This window comes from Calypte anna, chromosome 2 (genome assembly GCF_003957555.1).
Source record: "Calypte anna isolate BGI_N300 chromosome 2, bCalAnn1_v1.p, whole genome shotgun sequence".
Lineage (NCBI taxonomy): Eukaryota > Metazoa > Chordata > Aves > Apodiformes > Trochilidae > Calypte > Calypte anna.
In genome coordinates this window covers 8,915,832-8,930,334 of record NC_044245.1, presented here as the reverse complement: position 1 = coordinate 8,930,334, position 14,503 = coordinate 8,915,832, and the positions used below count along the sequence as shown (strand labels likewise).

Genomic DNA, 14,503 nt, shown 5'->3' with positions numbered 1-14,503 from the left:
CACTGTGGGATGGGGATAAGGGTGGAGGGGAAGAGGAAACTAAAAATGTTTCCTTCATTTTTGGAGGGAGAAAACCCTTCCAAATGTTCGGGGATGTGGTGCGGAAGCCGAGCTGGACCCCAGCTAGTGGCTGACCATCCCGGAGGAGAAGTCACGGTCTGGAACAGCATCCCGGTGTGGCTCCTACTTTTCGGAGACGGGGGACCCAAAGTTTTCCCTACAAGTTTGAGGGGGGGTGGGGAGGGTGATGACCCCACCCCTGCATCCCACATCCACACCTGAATCCTGCATCCACCCATGCCCGTGGATGTCGTTGGGGATGAGAAAGGAAAGATGAACTCAGGAGAAGACCCGGGACACGTTTCAAGACGGTGCTTTGAGATCTCTTGCCCTGTCATTACTTATGTAATTTTTTCTTTTTAAATTAAATTTTCCAACTCTATCCCCAAAGTCAGCCCCAGACGCACGCATCTCAAAAAAGTAAAAAAAGAGAAAAAAAAAAAGAAAAAGAAAAAAAAGAAAAAAAAAAAGAGAGAAAAGGAAAAGGGGAGGGGAAAAAAAAGTAAAACTCATAGAACAAATAGGAGAACTATTTATTCGGTTCACAGTCGTGTGAAATGCAGCAATAAAAATCTTTGGACTTCAGCAAAAGTTGGTTTTAATTCTTTTTTTTTTTTTTTTTTGAATTTCAAAAAAACAGCGTCCAATATCCATTAAAACAGCGCTTAAGTCTATAAAAATGTAACTTAAGCATTAAAAATAAAACAAAGATAGTGTCTAAAACCTCCATACAACCGAAAAAACCATCCAGCCCAAATCCCCAAAACCAAAACCAACCAACCAAAAAAAAAAAAAAAAAAAAAGGAAAAAAAATTATAATCACATATCTTGGATTTTTACACCACTTTACCTGTAAATTATATATACATAGAATATTGCAGAATTATATCTAATACACAATATTTTCACTATTAATGCTGGTATAATCTTTATACACTGGCCCTTACGTTTCTTTTTATTCTTTTTTTTTTTAATTAAATTATTGCATTGTATAAACTTTGACTGCAAACTGACCCCCCCTCCCCTGCACCCCCCTCCCTCCCTCGTCCCCCTCCCCCCCGCCCCCCGCCCCCCTTGGCTATTCACTGTCCGACTTGCCGTCTTTCGACGTGGTGGAGTGGTTGTAGAGCCCCTGGGCCATGAGGTGCACTGCCAGGGAGTTCTTGCTGCCCGTCGCCTTCTTGATCTTGGCTCGTTTATTCTGGAACCAGATTTTAATCTGAGACTCGTTCAGCCCCAGCTCTTGGGCCAGGCTTTGCCGCCGCTGCTCTGTCAGGTACCGGTTCGTCTGGAACTCGGCCTTGAGTCTCTGCAGCTGCTCGGCGGTGAAGGCGGTGCGTGGCCGCTTGTCCTCCTTGTTGGGGTTCTTCTTCTTTGGTTTGCGGGAGCGGGGACCTACGGCCGGGAGAAAGGAGAAGCACCGACACCGCCACGCTCCGCTGCGGGCGGCCCCACGCCTGTCCCGCCTGGGCGCTTGGGGGGCAAACACCCTCCGACACTTCCCCCCCCCCCCCAAAAAAAAAGCCCCAATCAGACAAACAAGCAAACAAAACCACAACAAAACCAAACAATAAACCAAACCAAATAAACCCCACTTTGTGCCTCTGCTGCCAGGGGATGCTCTGGAGGCAACGGAACGGGACCCGCAGCCCCCCCCGCCCCCCGGTTGCCTCCTCAGCTCCCGCTCGCTGCCCGGCAGCCCACAGCTGTCCCTTCGCATACCCCTCACCCTAACAAAAAAATCCAAACACATTTATAAACCCTTTTCATCCCCAGGATACCTTGGAAAGGAAAGCCCGCACCAGAGGCAGATAAATTTTATTCCCTGAGCAGATTATTTGCCTTTTTTCTTTTCTTTTCTTTTCTTTTTCTTTCTTTTTTTTTTTTTTTTTTTTTTTTTAAGGAAACCCCGAGTTTTTTCCCTCCCTCTCTCTCTCTCTCTTTTTTTTTTAAATGTATATATATTTAAGGAAACCTCTACTTTTTTGCCTTTTCTTTCTTTCTTTTTTGGAGGGGGAACGCTTTAAAAAAAATGGAAATCGGCCGCCTGTTTACACATCTCAAGAAGAAATCCTCCGTTTGCCGCAGTGCCCATATAGTGCTGCATGGGCCGACCCGAATCGCCGGGATTATTCTCGGGAATATTATTCTCGGCAGCACAAGGAGCCTTTTCTGCTCGGGCCGAGCCATTGTGAGGATGTATGTTAATTAAATATTAACAAAGGAGAGCACTGGAGAACAATGGAGTAAATTCCAATTTAGCCCTGGATATTACCTCTGAGTAAGTTTGTTTTCAGACATTACGAACTAATTTTCAACTCGTCCTACAATCCCTCTTTCATCCGGCTGGCTCTCCGGGTTAGAACCCTAACTCGCTGCTTTCGTGAGAAAGAAAAAAAATCCTATATTCCTTTTTTTTTTTTTTTTTTTCCCTTCCTCTTTCTTTTTCTTTTCCCTGGGAACAGATCTCCTGCGTGGTGATTCACATGCCTTCCCCCAGTGATTTTTACTTCTTTTTAGCCCGGGTTTTTGCAACCTTCCGGGCCAGCCCTGCTCTCCCCGCTGTAGCAGAAGGACATTTTACACCCTGTCTGATAAATTTTTTTTTCCCGTGTTTTCATCGATAATTTCAGGACGATCTGCCCAAGCCCTTGCCAAGAGGTGGACCCTGCCAAACAAGTTCCCGGTCTCTTGGAAATATCCCCCGGCTCCTACAGAGCTGGTCCGCTACACATGGAGGGGACATTAAAAAGAAAGAAACCGAACGGCTGCCTCTCCGAGGCCTCTTTTTCAAAAATAAAACGATCGAGGACTGGGGTTTTTGTTTCTTTTTGGTTTTGTTTTGGGTTTTTTTGCTACAAATAATAATGAAAGCAAGGCGAGGCCTGTGTAAATCCAGCCTCCCCTCCCCAAAACACAGTGCGGGGGCATTTTCCTGGCAGGGAGAAGGACAGCTCGCCGGGAGGATGAGCAGGGAGACCAAGGCCAGCTTTTTTCCCCTTTCTTTTTGATAAAATCCGTCTGTTGATGGGAAATGACCCGAGCCCCGGTGTCCCCGGCTACTCCGCGGTTCAGGGGAGGAAGAGACCCAGGCTACCCCCTCGTTCCCCGGGTTCCGCTCATCCCCAGCCACCCCTTCGTCTCCCCGCATTTTCAGTCGATTTAAAGCAATTCCCCCATGGCCAAAAATAAAAAGAAGGAGGAAGGAGAAGAGGGAATGGGGGAACGGGGAATATTCCCTGCTTCTCTCCCGGCTCCGCGGACGGGTGGAAGCGAGCATGAGAGCCCGGGGAGGGGGGTGAGGCGGCGCAGAGTGGGGCGGCCCGGCGGAGCAGCTCTTACCTGAGGAGGGTCGGTCCGAGTACCGCGTGCAGTAAACCCAGGCGGGCCAGAGCATGGGCTGGTTCCCGGCGTTGGAGCTGGCCTGGGAGCTATCCGAGTCCGAGCTCACCGACAGGTCGCCGCCGCTCAACCCCCGCGCTTTCAGAGCCGCCTCCAGCGCCGCGGGGTCCCCCCCTTTCTTGGCGGTTCCGTGCACGGCCAGCCCGGCGGGGCCGCCCTCCCCCCGGCCCGGCGAGCCTGCCCCGCCGCCGGGGAGCGGAGCCCCGGGGCCCGGCGCCGCGGCGGGGCTTCGGCGGCTTTCCGCGCCGGGCCGCCGGGGTTCTCCGCCGGAGCCTCCCGCCTCCTTCCTCCGCCCGAACTCGGGCCTCAGGATGTTGTCGATGAAGAAGTTGGTGATGCGGTGAGGGTGCGGGTGGGGGTGCGGGGGGTCACCGGGGGGAAGCAGCAGACCCCTCCGCCCGCCGCCGCCGGGCTCCGCGTCGCCGCCAGACTCCTGCGGCTCGGCCGCCTCCTCCCGGGGGCTCTGGCCGCCCTCCTCCATGCTGCGCAGCCGGTCCCGCCGACGGCTCCGCTGGCCGCCCCGCCGCCGGCCGGGCGGCTGCCTAGCGCTTTTTGTTGTTGCTGTTGCAGTCGGTTGTTCTTTATTTTATTTTTTTTAATATATATATTTATATATATATATATATATATATACAAGCACGCACAGGTGTCTATTTGCTTTCGTTTCTCCTTGCCGCGCCCGGCATTCAAAATCCAGAGTTTGCAAAAAAAAAAAAAAAAAAAATTTAGCAATAAAAAAAATTAAAAGAAAAAAAGATAAAGAAACGAAACCAGGGAGACCCCAAAGCCAGCCGCTGAGCCTCCACGAGTTCCAACTTTGCCAAAAATAAAAATACACGGTCTCCGGTCCTCCCGCCGCCGCTCGCCGCCTCTTGCCGCCGCTCAACCGCTGGGTCCCGCGGCGCGGTGTCGCCTTCTCCCCCGGCCACCGCCGCCGCCGCCGAGCCTCATCCGCCGCCCCCGCGGAGGAAAAAATAATTAATTATAATAAGAAAAATAAGAATTGAGGGGTAGAGGGGGGGTAAAGGGAAAAAATAGTGGGTGCCGGGGCGGGGGTGGAGGCGGGCTCTCGGAAGCCGGTGTCCCGCGGAGGGCAGGGCGGTGAGGGGCGCCCCGCGCCGCCCCGCGCCCGCACATGCGGGGGCCGCCGCGGGTGGGGGGGCGTCCCGCCCTGCCGACCGCCCTGCTCCGCGCTGCGCGGCGCAACGCTGCGCTGCGCCCCGGCGGCCGCCCTCCCGCCCTCCCTCCCGCCCTCCCTCCGCCACCGCCGCGCCCGGACACTTCCACTCCGGATTGTTGTCCTTTAGGTTTTAACGGGGCCCCCGCCGGTGACGTCGTCGGCCCGGGCACTTCGACACGTGCCTCGGGCCAATGACCGTGCGGGCATGCGCACACGTGGTGCGGGAATCTCCGGTAAGTGACAGCACCCACGCCACTCCCCTCCCTCCCCCCGGACACCCCCCTATCAGCCGAGCCCGGCAGCCACGGGGATGCGCCTGAGGGAGTGGGAGGAAGGGAGGGTGCCCCGCCGCAGGGACATTTTATCCCTCTTTATTCCCCCCGCGATGGATTATTTGGGTGCTTAATTGCGCCGTTGTTTATCGGGGGAGGGGGTTGGGGGGGCCGGTAGCATCCCACAATTCCTTGCAGAAATGCATAAATAATATTAAGCGAGCAGCGGTGATACAAAGGGGGGCGGGGGAGCAGGGGAGCTGGGGTGATGGTGGGGTGGGGGTGGTGAGGGTTGATCAGGGCCCGGCACGGTGCCTGCAGGCTGCTCGTGGGGGCGCGGCGCGTCCCCTCCCCGCGGCGCGGTTCTGCATCCCCGGCGACGGTAATTGACTCGTCCTTCCCGCAGCCGGACAGGAGCCTTTGATCTCCCCTGCCTACCCACGAAAAGGCATTGCGGCGCCTTACTACCCCCAAAAAAGGCCTTCCTATCACTTTCCGAACCCCCCAAAAAGCCCCGTTTCATTGAGACGGGAGGCTATCGCTACTGTTTCGCCTTTTGTCTGAAGGCAGAAATACCCCGGGAACAAAATTAGGGAGAAAAGTGCGGCTGGGTGGCCGTGGGGGTGTGGGGTGTGTGGCTGTTGCGGGATGCTAATCCTACTGGGGGTGTGCAGGAGGGGGGCGACGAGGTGAGCAAGGGGTCCTTGTCCCGCTGCAGACTTCTTATCCCTCCACGGGGCCCGCCGGGTGTCACCACCTCGACGGGGCGTGCGGCGAGGGGAGGCGCGGCCCCGGGAAAGGCCGAGCAGGGCCGGGCCGGAGGTTGCTCGGTTCCAGTGGCCGCAGCACCCCGATTCCCGGCCTTCCTTTTTAAGTGACATTTGTATTTGGAGGAGCCTTCTCTGCGGGTGACTATGGACCGCTCCCTGCCTTGAAGGAAAGTGACAGCGAGCCTTTCTTCTCCTTTTCCTTTTTCTTTTAATTCTCCTTTTTCTTTTCCATTTATTTTATTTTTACTTTCCCTTTAATTTTTTATTTTATTTTTATTTTGTTTTCCTCTTTCATTTGTATTCCGCAGCGGGTCGTGTCCATCAAGCAAAGACCAGCTGATCTAAAGTTGTTTTGCTCAAACAAGCACCTAGAGGTTAATTTCTTCAAGCGCCCCATGAAAAGCGATTAGCCTGTCTCCCAAGAAGTATTTTCTAATTACTTCGAAGCTCTCGCTTTGCTACTACCCCATAATTAAACGTGTTCAAGGTGCTGCACTTCAAATATTTCGCTCCCGGGCGGACCCAAGTTACCGATAAAAACTTCAAACCTCCCCGAACCCGGCGTTACCTGCCCGCTCTGCAGGACAGGGGCTCGCTGCCGGTACCGCGTTAACTTTCCCATTCGTTATCCCTCTCCTTCTAGGGGATAGTCATACCCTGGGTAGAGCAGGGAGGAGAATTCCTGAGATAAACTCCAAAATAGGAGGCAAACAAAGCTGTACAAAACAATTACTGCATCTGCCTGTCCTCTGACAATAATCCAGCACCTCAGGTATGCAGAGGCAGCGGGGGGGGGGGTGGCGGGGGGTGAGGGGGTGATCTGATACCTAACCGAGGAAATCTGAATGATCTATTTTTTTTTCCCCAAGGTTGTTTTTATCTGGGAGTTCAATCTCTGTAGAAACATTCCCCAGCAGCACGTTTTCTTGCCGGTCTGCGGGCTCCCCGCCAGCGGCATCGCGGCGTGCGTGGGCTTTTCCTTAGAAACTACTGCGGGTCACCAGGAGACGTGTCTTGAAATTGGGGTTTTGGGTTCGTTAACTTCTTTTCTTTAGCCTCCCCTCGCAGCCCTGGTGATTGAAAAAGTCACATCTCCGCACACCAGCCAGATTCATTTTCCCTAGGCTCCCTGCGTAGTTTCAACGAGGCTCATTCCACTCTGACACCCACCAAAATATGTATTTTTTTTCCTCACGCAAAAACCAGCGTGGGCACAGCCTCACGCATCCCCGTGCAGACCCCTCAGCACCTGTCTTTTTCTTCTCCACTTTCCTGCTTTGTGGGCTTTTTTTTTTTTTTTTTTTAATTTATTTATTTAATTATTTTTTTAAAAACAGTATGGCAACCCGGGAGCCCGGTAATGCAAAGGGTGGGATGGAGTCGAACCCCTCCCGCCTGCGGGCAGGGGTGGCTCCGGGGCCGGACTGCGGGCAGGCTCTGGGGCCGTGGACGTTCCTGCTCCTCCTCCGAGCAAAGCTTCCCTCCAGCTTTTCCTACCAAAAAGAAAAAAAAAAAAAAACCCAAACAAACCAGCACAAAACAAACAAACAAATAATTTAAAAAACCAAAACAAGAAAAACACCAACCCCCCCCAACAAAACAGCAAACTCCAAGGTGCTGGGAAGCCACAATGTGCAGAGGGGAGTGGAAAGCCCAGGGATGGTCGGCATGCCCCATGTCCTACCAGGCTGCCTGACTGCAAAACGTTGGCATGCACTGAATTTCCCCGCGTTTTCATCTATTCCCCCCCAGCCAGTTTCATCCAGTCCTTGCCCGTGCCGCAGGAGAAGATATGCCCCGCCGGGCACACCACCGCACCCCCCATTGCTGGCCCCGCTTACACCCGCATCGACTTGATTTCCAAGAGATGCTTTTTTAGGCAGCTTTGCCAGCGCTCTGGAGCCGGTGATGCTGAGAAGGGAGGAGAGGAGAGAGGAGGCATCTCCTTTCTCTCCCCGCCACTGAAGCTGGCCATGCAGCAGGCAGGTGTCAGTCAGTGCTCGGCCGTGTACAGGGTCCCTTCCCGGAGATTAGGTATCAGTTTGGGAATGGGAAAACCAGCAACGACCCTCGCTGAGCCCAAATCAATCTTTCCCCGGAGCCGGCCGGCCGGTGAGCTCAGCCAGCGCGTTTGCATTTCCCCCTGTACCGCCGGGTTCTCAGTGCGCCGCCGGCAACCAAAATACATTGAAAATTGTAAAGCCCTCAGTTTTTCCTGAATTGTCCCCTTTGACAGGCTGGACCAAGGACTGTGCGGCCATCTCGACACACTAGCCTCTATTTCACGCGGGGAAGACCTTCTCGCTAACGAGGTTAAAAACACGGGTTGGAAAGAGTGGGTTCCCCTTTTCTTTCAGGGTGGTGACAATTTGATAACCATCTTGAGCAGAGGGCAGAGCCCGCAGACCCCGCACCCGTCCCTGCCGGGCCCGAGGCTCCCCGCGGAGCGGCCGCTGGCACCGGCGAGAAGAACGGAGGATGCTCGGTAGTGAACGGATGAGGTTATATGACAGAGTCCTAACTCAAAAAGTTGTTTACGGTCACGGCTGCTTTCCGCAGCATGGAGTGGCGCGGGGTAAACTCCCTCCCCCAGCCCCGGCCCCGTTTCCCGCGGGAGGAGGATGCGCGGGTGGGGTGTGAGAGCCGGCCCCCGTCTCGCCCTGCCCCTGCCTTGCCTCTGCCCTCCCCCTACACCAGCCTTGTCCTCCCGCTGCCCTTGCCCTCTCCCTTTTCTTTCCCTACCCCGGCTCCTGTCCGATTCGAAAACGAGCGAATAGCAGTAATTTAAAAAGATATTCGCCCGAATTCGGTGGAGAGCCAACTATAAACTTAGCGTCACCCCAAAGCCCAATTATATGGCTGGCAGAAAAGAGAAGGGAAAGAGGAAAGCAGAAGAGAAGATAAAAGAGGAGAAAACAACAGAAAATAGAAGAAAAATTTAAAAAAAACAGAAGAAAATAATAGAGGGGGAAACAATAGAAAAGAACACATTAAAAGGGGGAAAAAATGAAAAAAAAATAAAAAAAGATAGAGGAGAAAAGAACGAAGGAGAAAAGAGGATGAATTAAAGGGAGAGAATAGAGAAGAGAGGAGAAAAGAAGAGAGGAGCAGAGAGGAGAGGAAAGGAGAGGAGAAGAGGACAAAAAAGAAGAAAGGGAAGAGGAAAGGAAAGGAAAGGAAAGGAAAGGAAAGGAAAGGAAAGGAAAGGAAAGGAAAGGAAAGGAAAGGAAAGGAAAGGAAAGGAAAGGAAAGGAAAGGAAAGGAAAGGAAAGGAAAGGAAAGGAAAGGAAAGGAAAGGAAAGGAAAGGAAAGGAGAAGGAAGAAGAGAGAAGGAAAAGAAAAGAAAAGAAAAGAAAAGAAAAGAAAAGAAAAGAAAGAAAAGAAAAGAAAAGAAAAGAAAAGAAAAGAAAAGAAAAGAAAAGAAAAGAAAAAAGGAAAATCGGGAAAACTCAATGGTTTCCCAGGGGGGTAGTCAGTGGTGTAGCCGGAGCCTTGTTCCAGTCGCTTGGGGCCAGTGGGGTCCCGTCAGGACACTGGGTGGCACTACGTAGCACTGGGTGGCACCGGGTACTGGTTCCGTCACTTATATTCCTGAGATTTGTTCTGTCGAGCCATCGCTGCACGAACCCACCAGCCTAAAGGGTTGCCTGGGATAAAACTCCCAGCTCCTGCAGAATAGTTTTTTTGGCCTGTGCAAAGAAATACGTTGTGCTCCCCTCTTAGAAGGAAAAAAAAAAAAAGTGAGTGAAACGGCCTGTCTGTGACATTGAGTTACACACTCAGGCGCTTCGTTAGAAGGGAGAACATCGTCCCGCAACGTCTTCATCTGGGTGTCAGGTGCCCAGTTTAGCCCGGCCCGGCTGTCCTGTCCCCAGGGAATGTTCCGGCTGTTGTTCCGGGTAGGGCTCAAATCCCCGCTGCGGTCACCCCGTGCCTCTCGCGAAGAGAATCTACCCCGGGCTCTCGGGGCCACCGCCGGGCTCGCCATTCACTCGCCCACTTGGAGCTGTGGAGGCAGAAAAACTTCAAAGAAGTGTAAAAATGCTTTTCTGAACATTTTAATTTTTTTTTTCTTTCCAACACGATGCATCACCCCCCTGTTTTACACACACGCACTATATCCAGACTTACACACGGTACCTACACTATAGTGCACGAACAACTATATTGCGACTGAGGAACCTTTTTCCCGCTTCTCCCGTGACTCGGAGGAGTTAATCCGTACAGACACAACAAAAGCTGTTGTGACGGTAAAGTTCAGCAACTCTATACCCACCCCAGCATTAGTAGGGGCTGGGGCGGGATGTGGGGAGCTGATCCTCCACTTTCCACACAGGCAGCTAATTCCCCTAAACTCCCTTGGATTTACACCTCGGCATTTACTCACAGCTAGAATAAAGCCACCGCTCTAATTAACTAGGTAATTTTCACTCCAGCTCCTCACCGGATAATCAACTTTTATGGTCTCTCGAAGGCTATTTTCCAGCTGTTGCAAACGGGGAGCTGAGCCCTGCTCACCCCGGACCGCCGAGGATACGGGGTCGAGGAAGCTCTGAGAGGGCTTTGAGGGGGGGCGAAGGGGGAGGTCCCTGCCCTCCCAGGCAAGACCTGGGCTCTCTGCCCCTTCTCCGGCCTCCCCGTCCAGGTGGAGCCGGCCCCAGACATTCCGGCAAGCCAGGGATGAGGGGAATCCCGTTGTGGGGATGGTTCCCCGAGGGGGGCGGTCAAGGACAACTTCCCCCTGCAGGAGAGTTGGCGAGGATACTGCTGGGGGTTGGGCCCAGCCGGGTTTGTGGGGTCGTTCGACTCCTCCTGATAATGGTGCTGATTTTCCTGCAGTGCCACTCAAGCCCTCCCGAGGCACCGGGATGGGAGATGGCTCGGTACACTGGGTGCATATATACACTTTCTTTTTCACTATTTGCAGGATTAAAAAATCCCAAACAAACCAAAGCCAAACTGTAATACATCTAAAAATCAACCGCACAAAACCTGCTATTCTCAGCGGGGGCTTCCCTGAAACAGGGTGCTGTACGTCGGCGTCAGGACTCAGGCTGGATGCAGAGGGGAAAGGGAAGATGCTCCGGGAAGACAAACAGCCCCGCCCCCGTCCTACCCCGGCATTTAAAACTCTCACCAGCTTCACCCGCTCTCTGTTGTGAGCCCGATCCCGGAGGGAAGGCAACTTCCCACCATCCCCTCTCCTCTCCTCTCCTCTCCTCTCCTCTCCTCTCCTCTCCTCTCCTCTCCTCTCCTCTCCTCTCCTCTCCTCTCCTCTCCTCTCCTCTCCTCTCCTCTCCTCTCCTCTCCTCTCCTCTCCTCTCCTCTCCTCTCCTCTCCTCTCCTCTCCTCTCCTCTCCTCTCCTCTCCTCTCCTCTCCTCTCCTCTCCTCTCCTCTCCTCTCCTCTCCTCTCCTCTCTTCTCTCTTTCTTCTTTAATCTAATCCTTCAATTTCTTTACTTCCATCCTTTCTTTCCTTTCGTCCTATCTTCTTTTCTCTCCCTCTTTCTTCCTTCTTACCTTCCTGCCTTTCCTTTCCTCTTTCCCTTCTCCCTTTCCTTCCCCTTCCTACAGGTGCCTCACTGCCGCTCCCCCGGGCCGTTGCCGTCCATGATTCCCCCACTCAAGCACCGGGTGGATCGGACTGCGGGAGCACAGCGGGGCTGGAGGCTCTCCCTGCTCCGGACCCACCCTCCAGCCCCCCACTCCCGGTCCCTTTCCCGCTCCCACCAAAGGGGTTCCCGGTGTGGCTGTGCTTTCCGCCGAGCTATTCCCCGCGGATGTTGCCACCGGGAGCGGGCCGGGCCGGAGCGGGCCGTGCCAGCCCAGCGATCAGAGCCCCTCTGCCGTCTCCGCTCCGCTGCCTCTCTCCAATACCGCCGGGGGAACAGGGCGGGGGCCATTGAGGACCTGCCAGTTCCGCACGCAGGCCCGGGAGAATAAAAAAAAAAAAACCTCTCAGGAACTTCAAAGACAGGTTGCGGGGTGGCGGTGAAAAGGGCTCCCTTGCCCTCCTGGTAGGGATTTTTTACTAGAAGCAAAAGGGTCAGCTCCGACCCGATCGCAGTGTGTCAGGGCTGGGAACGCACGGTACCGCGGAGCCGAGCTGCTGCGCTCCATAGGTAGAGATCGTCTTATTCGTTATCTTTGTCCTCTAGGTTTCTTGGATTCCCGGGATGTATTTATGTCTAGCTGTGGCTGCCTCACTAAGTCTCTGTGTCAATTGAAAGGCTTTTTCTCCCCCTTTTCCTCCCCTCCCCAGCTCACCACCTTTTTTTAATTAAAGCTTTTAACTCGCCCGGTGTTTACTGCTTTATGTAAAGTATCTAAACAAACAGAGCCGGACGAATACAAACACCAAAAGGGAACCGGCCCCCCATTCTTACCCCTTTATTGTCCAGGAAAAAAAGCGCGTATCTCCCCATGTCAGAGTTACAGTTCCAAAAGGAAATTGCTTTTATTTGTAAAGGAGGCTTTAAAAAGCAGTGACATGAAGGGGAAAAGCTCCTTAAGGGAGGAAGGTCACGGGGTTAGGGGCGAGATTAAATGAGCGATCTTTCCACCTCGCAGGGAAAGCAGCGCTGGAGCCTCCGCAAACCTGGGAGAAGGGTTGCCTGGGGGAAGTGGGGGTGGGCTGGTGGAGAGGGTGATGCTGAGGGGGCTGGAGGAGGCTACTGGGCCCCTGAGAGTCCTGGGTCCTACACAGTCACCTTTCAGCTGTCAGAGAAAGGAGCGGATGCAGAGAGGTAAAATCCCTGGCTTCAACGTCCAAACCCTTTCATTCTCAGTGTCATCCAGGAGGAAACACCACGGTGGGGGAAGCGACCCTTCCGGAGCTCCGGCTCAGGCGGGCGATGGGACACAGAGAGCTGTGGGATGCGGAAAGCGATGGCTGTGGGGAGCCCTGCTGGAGGCTGGGGGATGGAGGTTGTGCCTCCTCTCCGAGGCTGACTGCTGCCGCCTGTTTGCGGGGAGCCGAGAGATGGAAAGGGACAGGACCACGCAAGCAATTGTCTGTAAACCTCCCTTCCCCTTTTCCGCATCCATCCACGCTGGCTGCGGTTTTTGCTGAATAATGATCCCTGGTGAAGGCAAGCCAGCGCGAGGGACGCGCTTTCCTTCGCCTCCCTACAAAGGCAGCACCCTGCCTGGTCTCAGGGATGAACAGCAGCTTGGGGCTCCGGGATCAATGCCAACAAAGGCGGCTGCATCCTCCCTGCATGCCCCCTGCCTGCCCTGACCCGTTTCTTGTTTCACCTCTGGGTGCACACAGCCCTCTCCCCTCACCAGTCCCAACCCGGAGCTGTGCCCAGCCCTGCTCTGCTCGGGGGCAAAGGGCTGTTTCTGCAGGACAGCAACAAGAGGGAGATGCAGCCCCAGTTTCACCATGGATGGAAAACATTTTTTTCCTCTGCTAAAAGGGATGCAAAAATCCCTAAGAGGGGTGCAAACATCTCCTTTTGTTCTAGTTGGGGTTAGGGTCCTGGACCATTCACCTCCTGTGCTCAGGAAGACCCTGGTAATACATGATCTGCACCATGGCAGGGGAAGTTGCCACTGCTGCCATTGCTCCTGAGGTGCTGCCAGCACGCGTGAGCTGCTGGGACACTGCTGCAGCCCTGGGGAGATGTCCCAGAGGGCATTTGACAGCAGAACCAGGTTTATGCTTTCTCCTGATATGAAGCTGGGGAGGGGACTATGTCTGACCTGACCCAAGCAGGGTTCCAAGAGCAGTGCTGTGCAGTTATACCATCACCACATTCAGGCCTGAACATCACCAAGCCATGGATGCAGGGACATTCCTGCGTGGGCTTTGGATGGCTTTGTCTCTGCATGCTGGCATGGAGAGGATGCTTACGTATCACCTCTCCCACCCTTTCTCACAGTCCCAGGGCTCTGTGACATTTAGGTATCATGTAGCCATTGCTCTGTAGCTTCAGCTTGGCACTGCCAGTCCCCAAATCTATTCTTGCTTTCTTTTTCAAACTGCAGAAGCCACATTGCCCTTGATATTTGGAGAGCATGTGTGAGCATAGAATGATAAGGGATGTGTGGGAAGATGCTCCTCTCCTAAAATATGTGCATTTAAATTTTCTGAGGGAATTACTGACATTAACCTGCTTTGTTTTGAGGGTTTTATTACGGTCATTCAGCAAACATCCCTTTGCAACATGGGTACCCATGCCCAGCAGTGTGCATTGGAGATGACCCTTGGATTTCTGGCGGCTGAATCAACAGTTTTAGGACTGCAAATTCATTCATCCTTTCATTTGCAGGTCTTGTAGCTGTGTTAGCTTGTACAGAGGTGGCTCCTGTCTCTGCCTCTGTCACAGCCACCCTGACTTATGGGACTTATGTGCTGTGCAGCATCTGCAAACTGTCCTGTCCTGCAGGACCCTTCCCAGTGGTCAGTTGTCCCCACTTCAGCAAACATCAGTGGCTTGTGTGGACTGGGAACTTGTCCTTCCCTCTCCTCTTCTATTTCTGCAATACTGAGTTTATATAAAACCACAGGATAGACCATAAAGCCTGGTATGCACAACTCACAGAGAACTGACTGAGTATCGCAGGTACACACTATGCCTATAAATATTTATGGTGGCACAGTCAGTAACACAAATGTAAATAGTGCCATACACTCCTAGCATGCTACAGACAGTGCTGTGAGCAGGAATTGCAGCTCCTCGTAAAATCAATTTAATGAATCAGTTTCTGGGAGGGAAATAACCCCGCAGCATTATCATGCCCAATAGCAGGAGTATTGCAATGATGGAGGGGTTATCCAGAGAGCTTCTACCTGGAAGGGTGGGCACAGGGCA

General features: G+C 53.3%; 1 protein-coding gene across 1 annotated transcript; it reads right to left on the bottom strand.

The window, feature by feature from the left end:
• Positions 1-1,138: 1,138 nt before the first annotated feature.
• EN2 (engrailed homeobox 2) lies at positions 1,139-3,943 on the bottom strand. Its single transcript, XM_030445887.1, has 2 exons — positions 3,403-3,943; positions 1,139-1,455 (listed from the first exon to the last, which is right to left on the bottom strand). Exons 1-2 carry the CDS (start codon positions 3,941-3,943, stop codon positions 1,139-1,141), a joined length of 858 nt encoding a protein of 285 aa, XP_030301747.1.
• Between the last annotated feature and the right edge of the window lie 10,560 nt (positions 3,944-14,503).

Excerpts from the sequence above, each read along its gene's own strand:
- EN2 (XM_030445887.1), bottom strand. The coding sequence starts at position 3,943 with ATGGAGGAGGGCGGCCAGAGCCCCCGGGAGGAGGCGGCCGAGCCGCAG. Across the intron at positions 1,456-3,402 it reads CTCGGACCGACCCTCCTCAG|GTCCCCGCTCCCGCAAACCA; the intron begins GTAAGAGCTGCT and ends TCCCGGCCGTAG.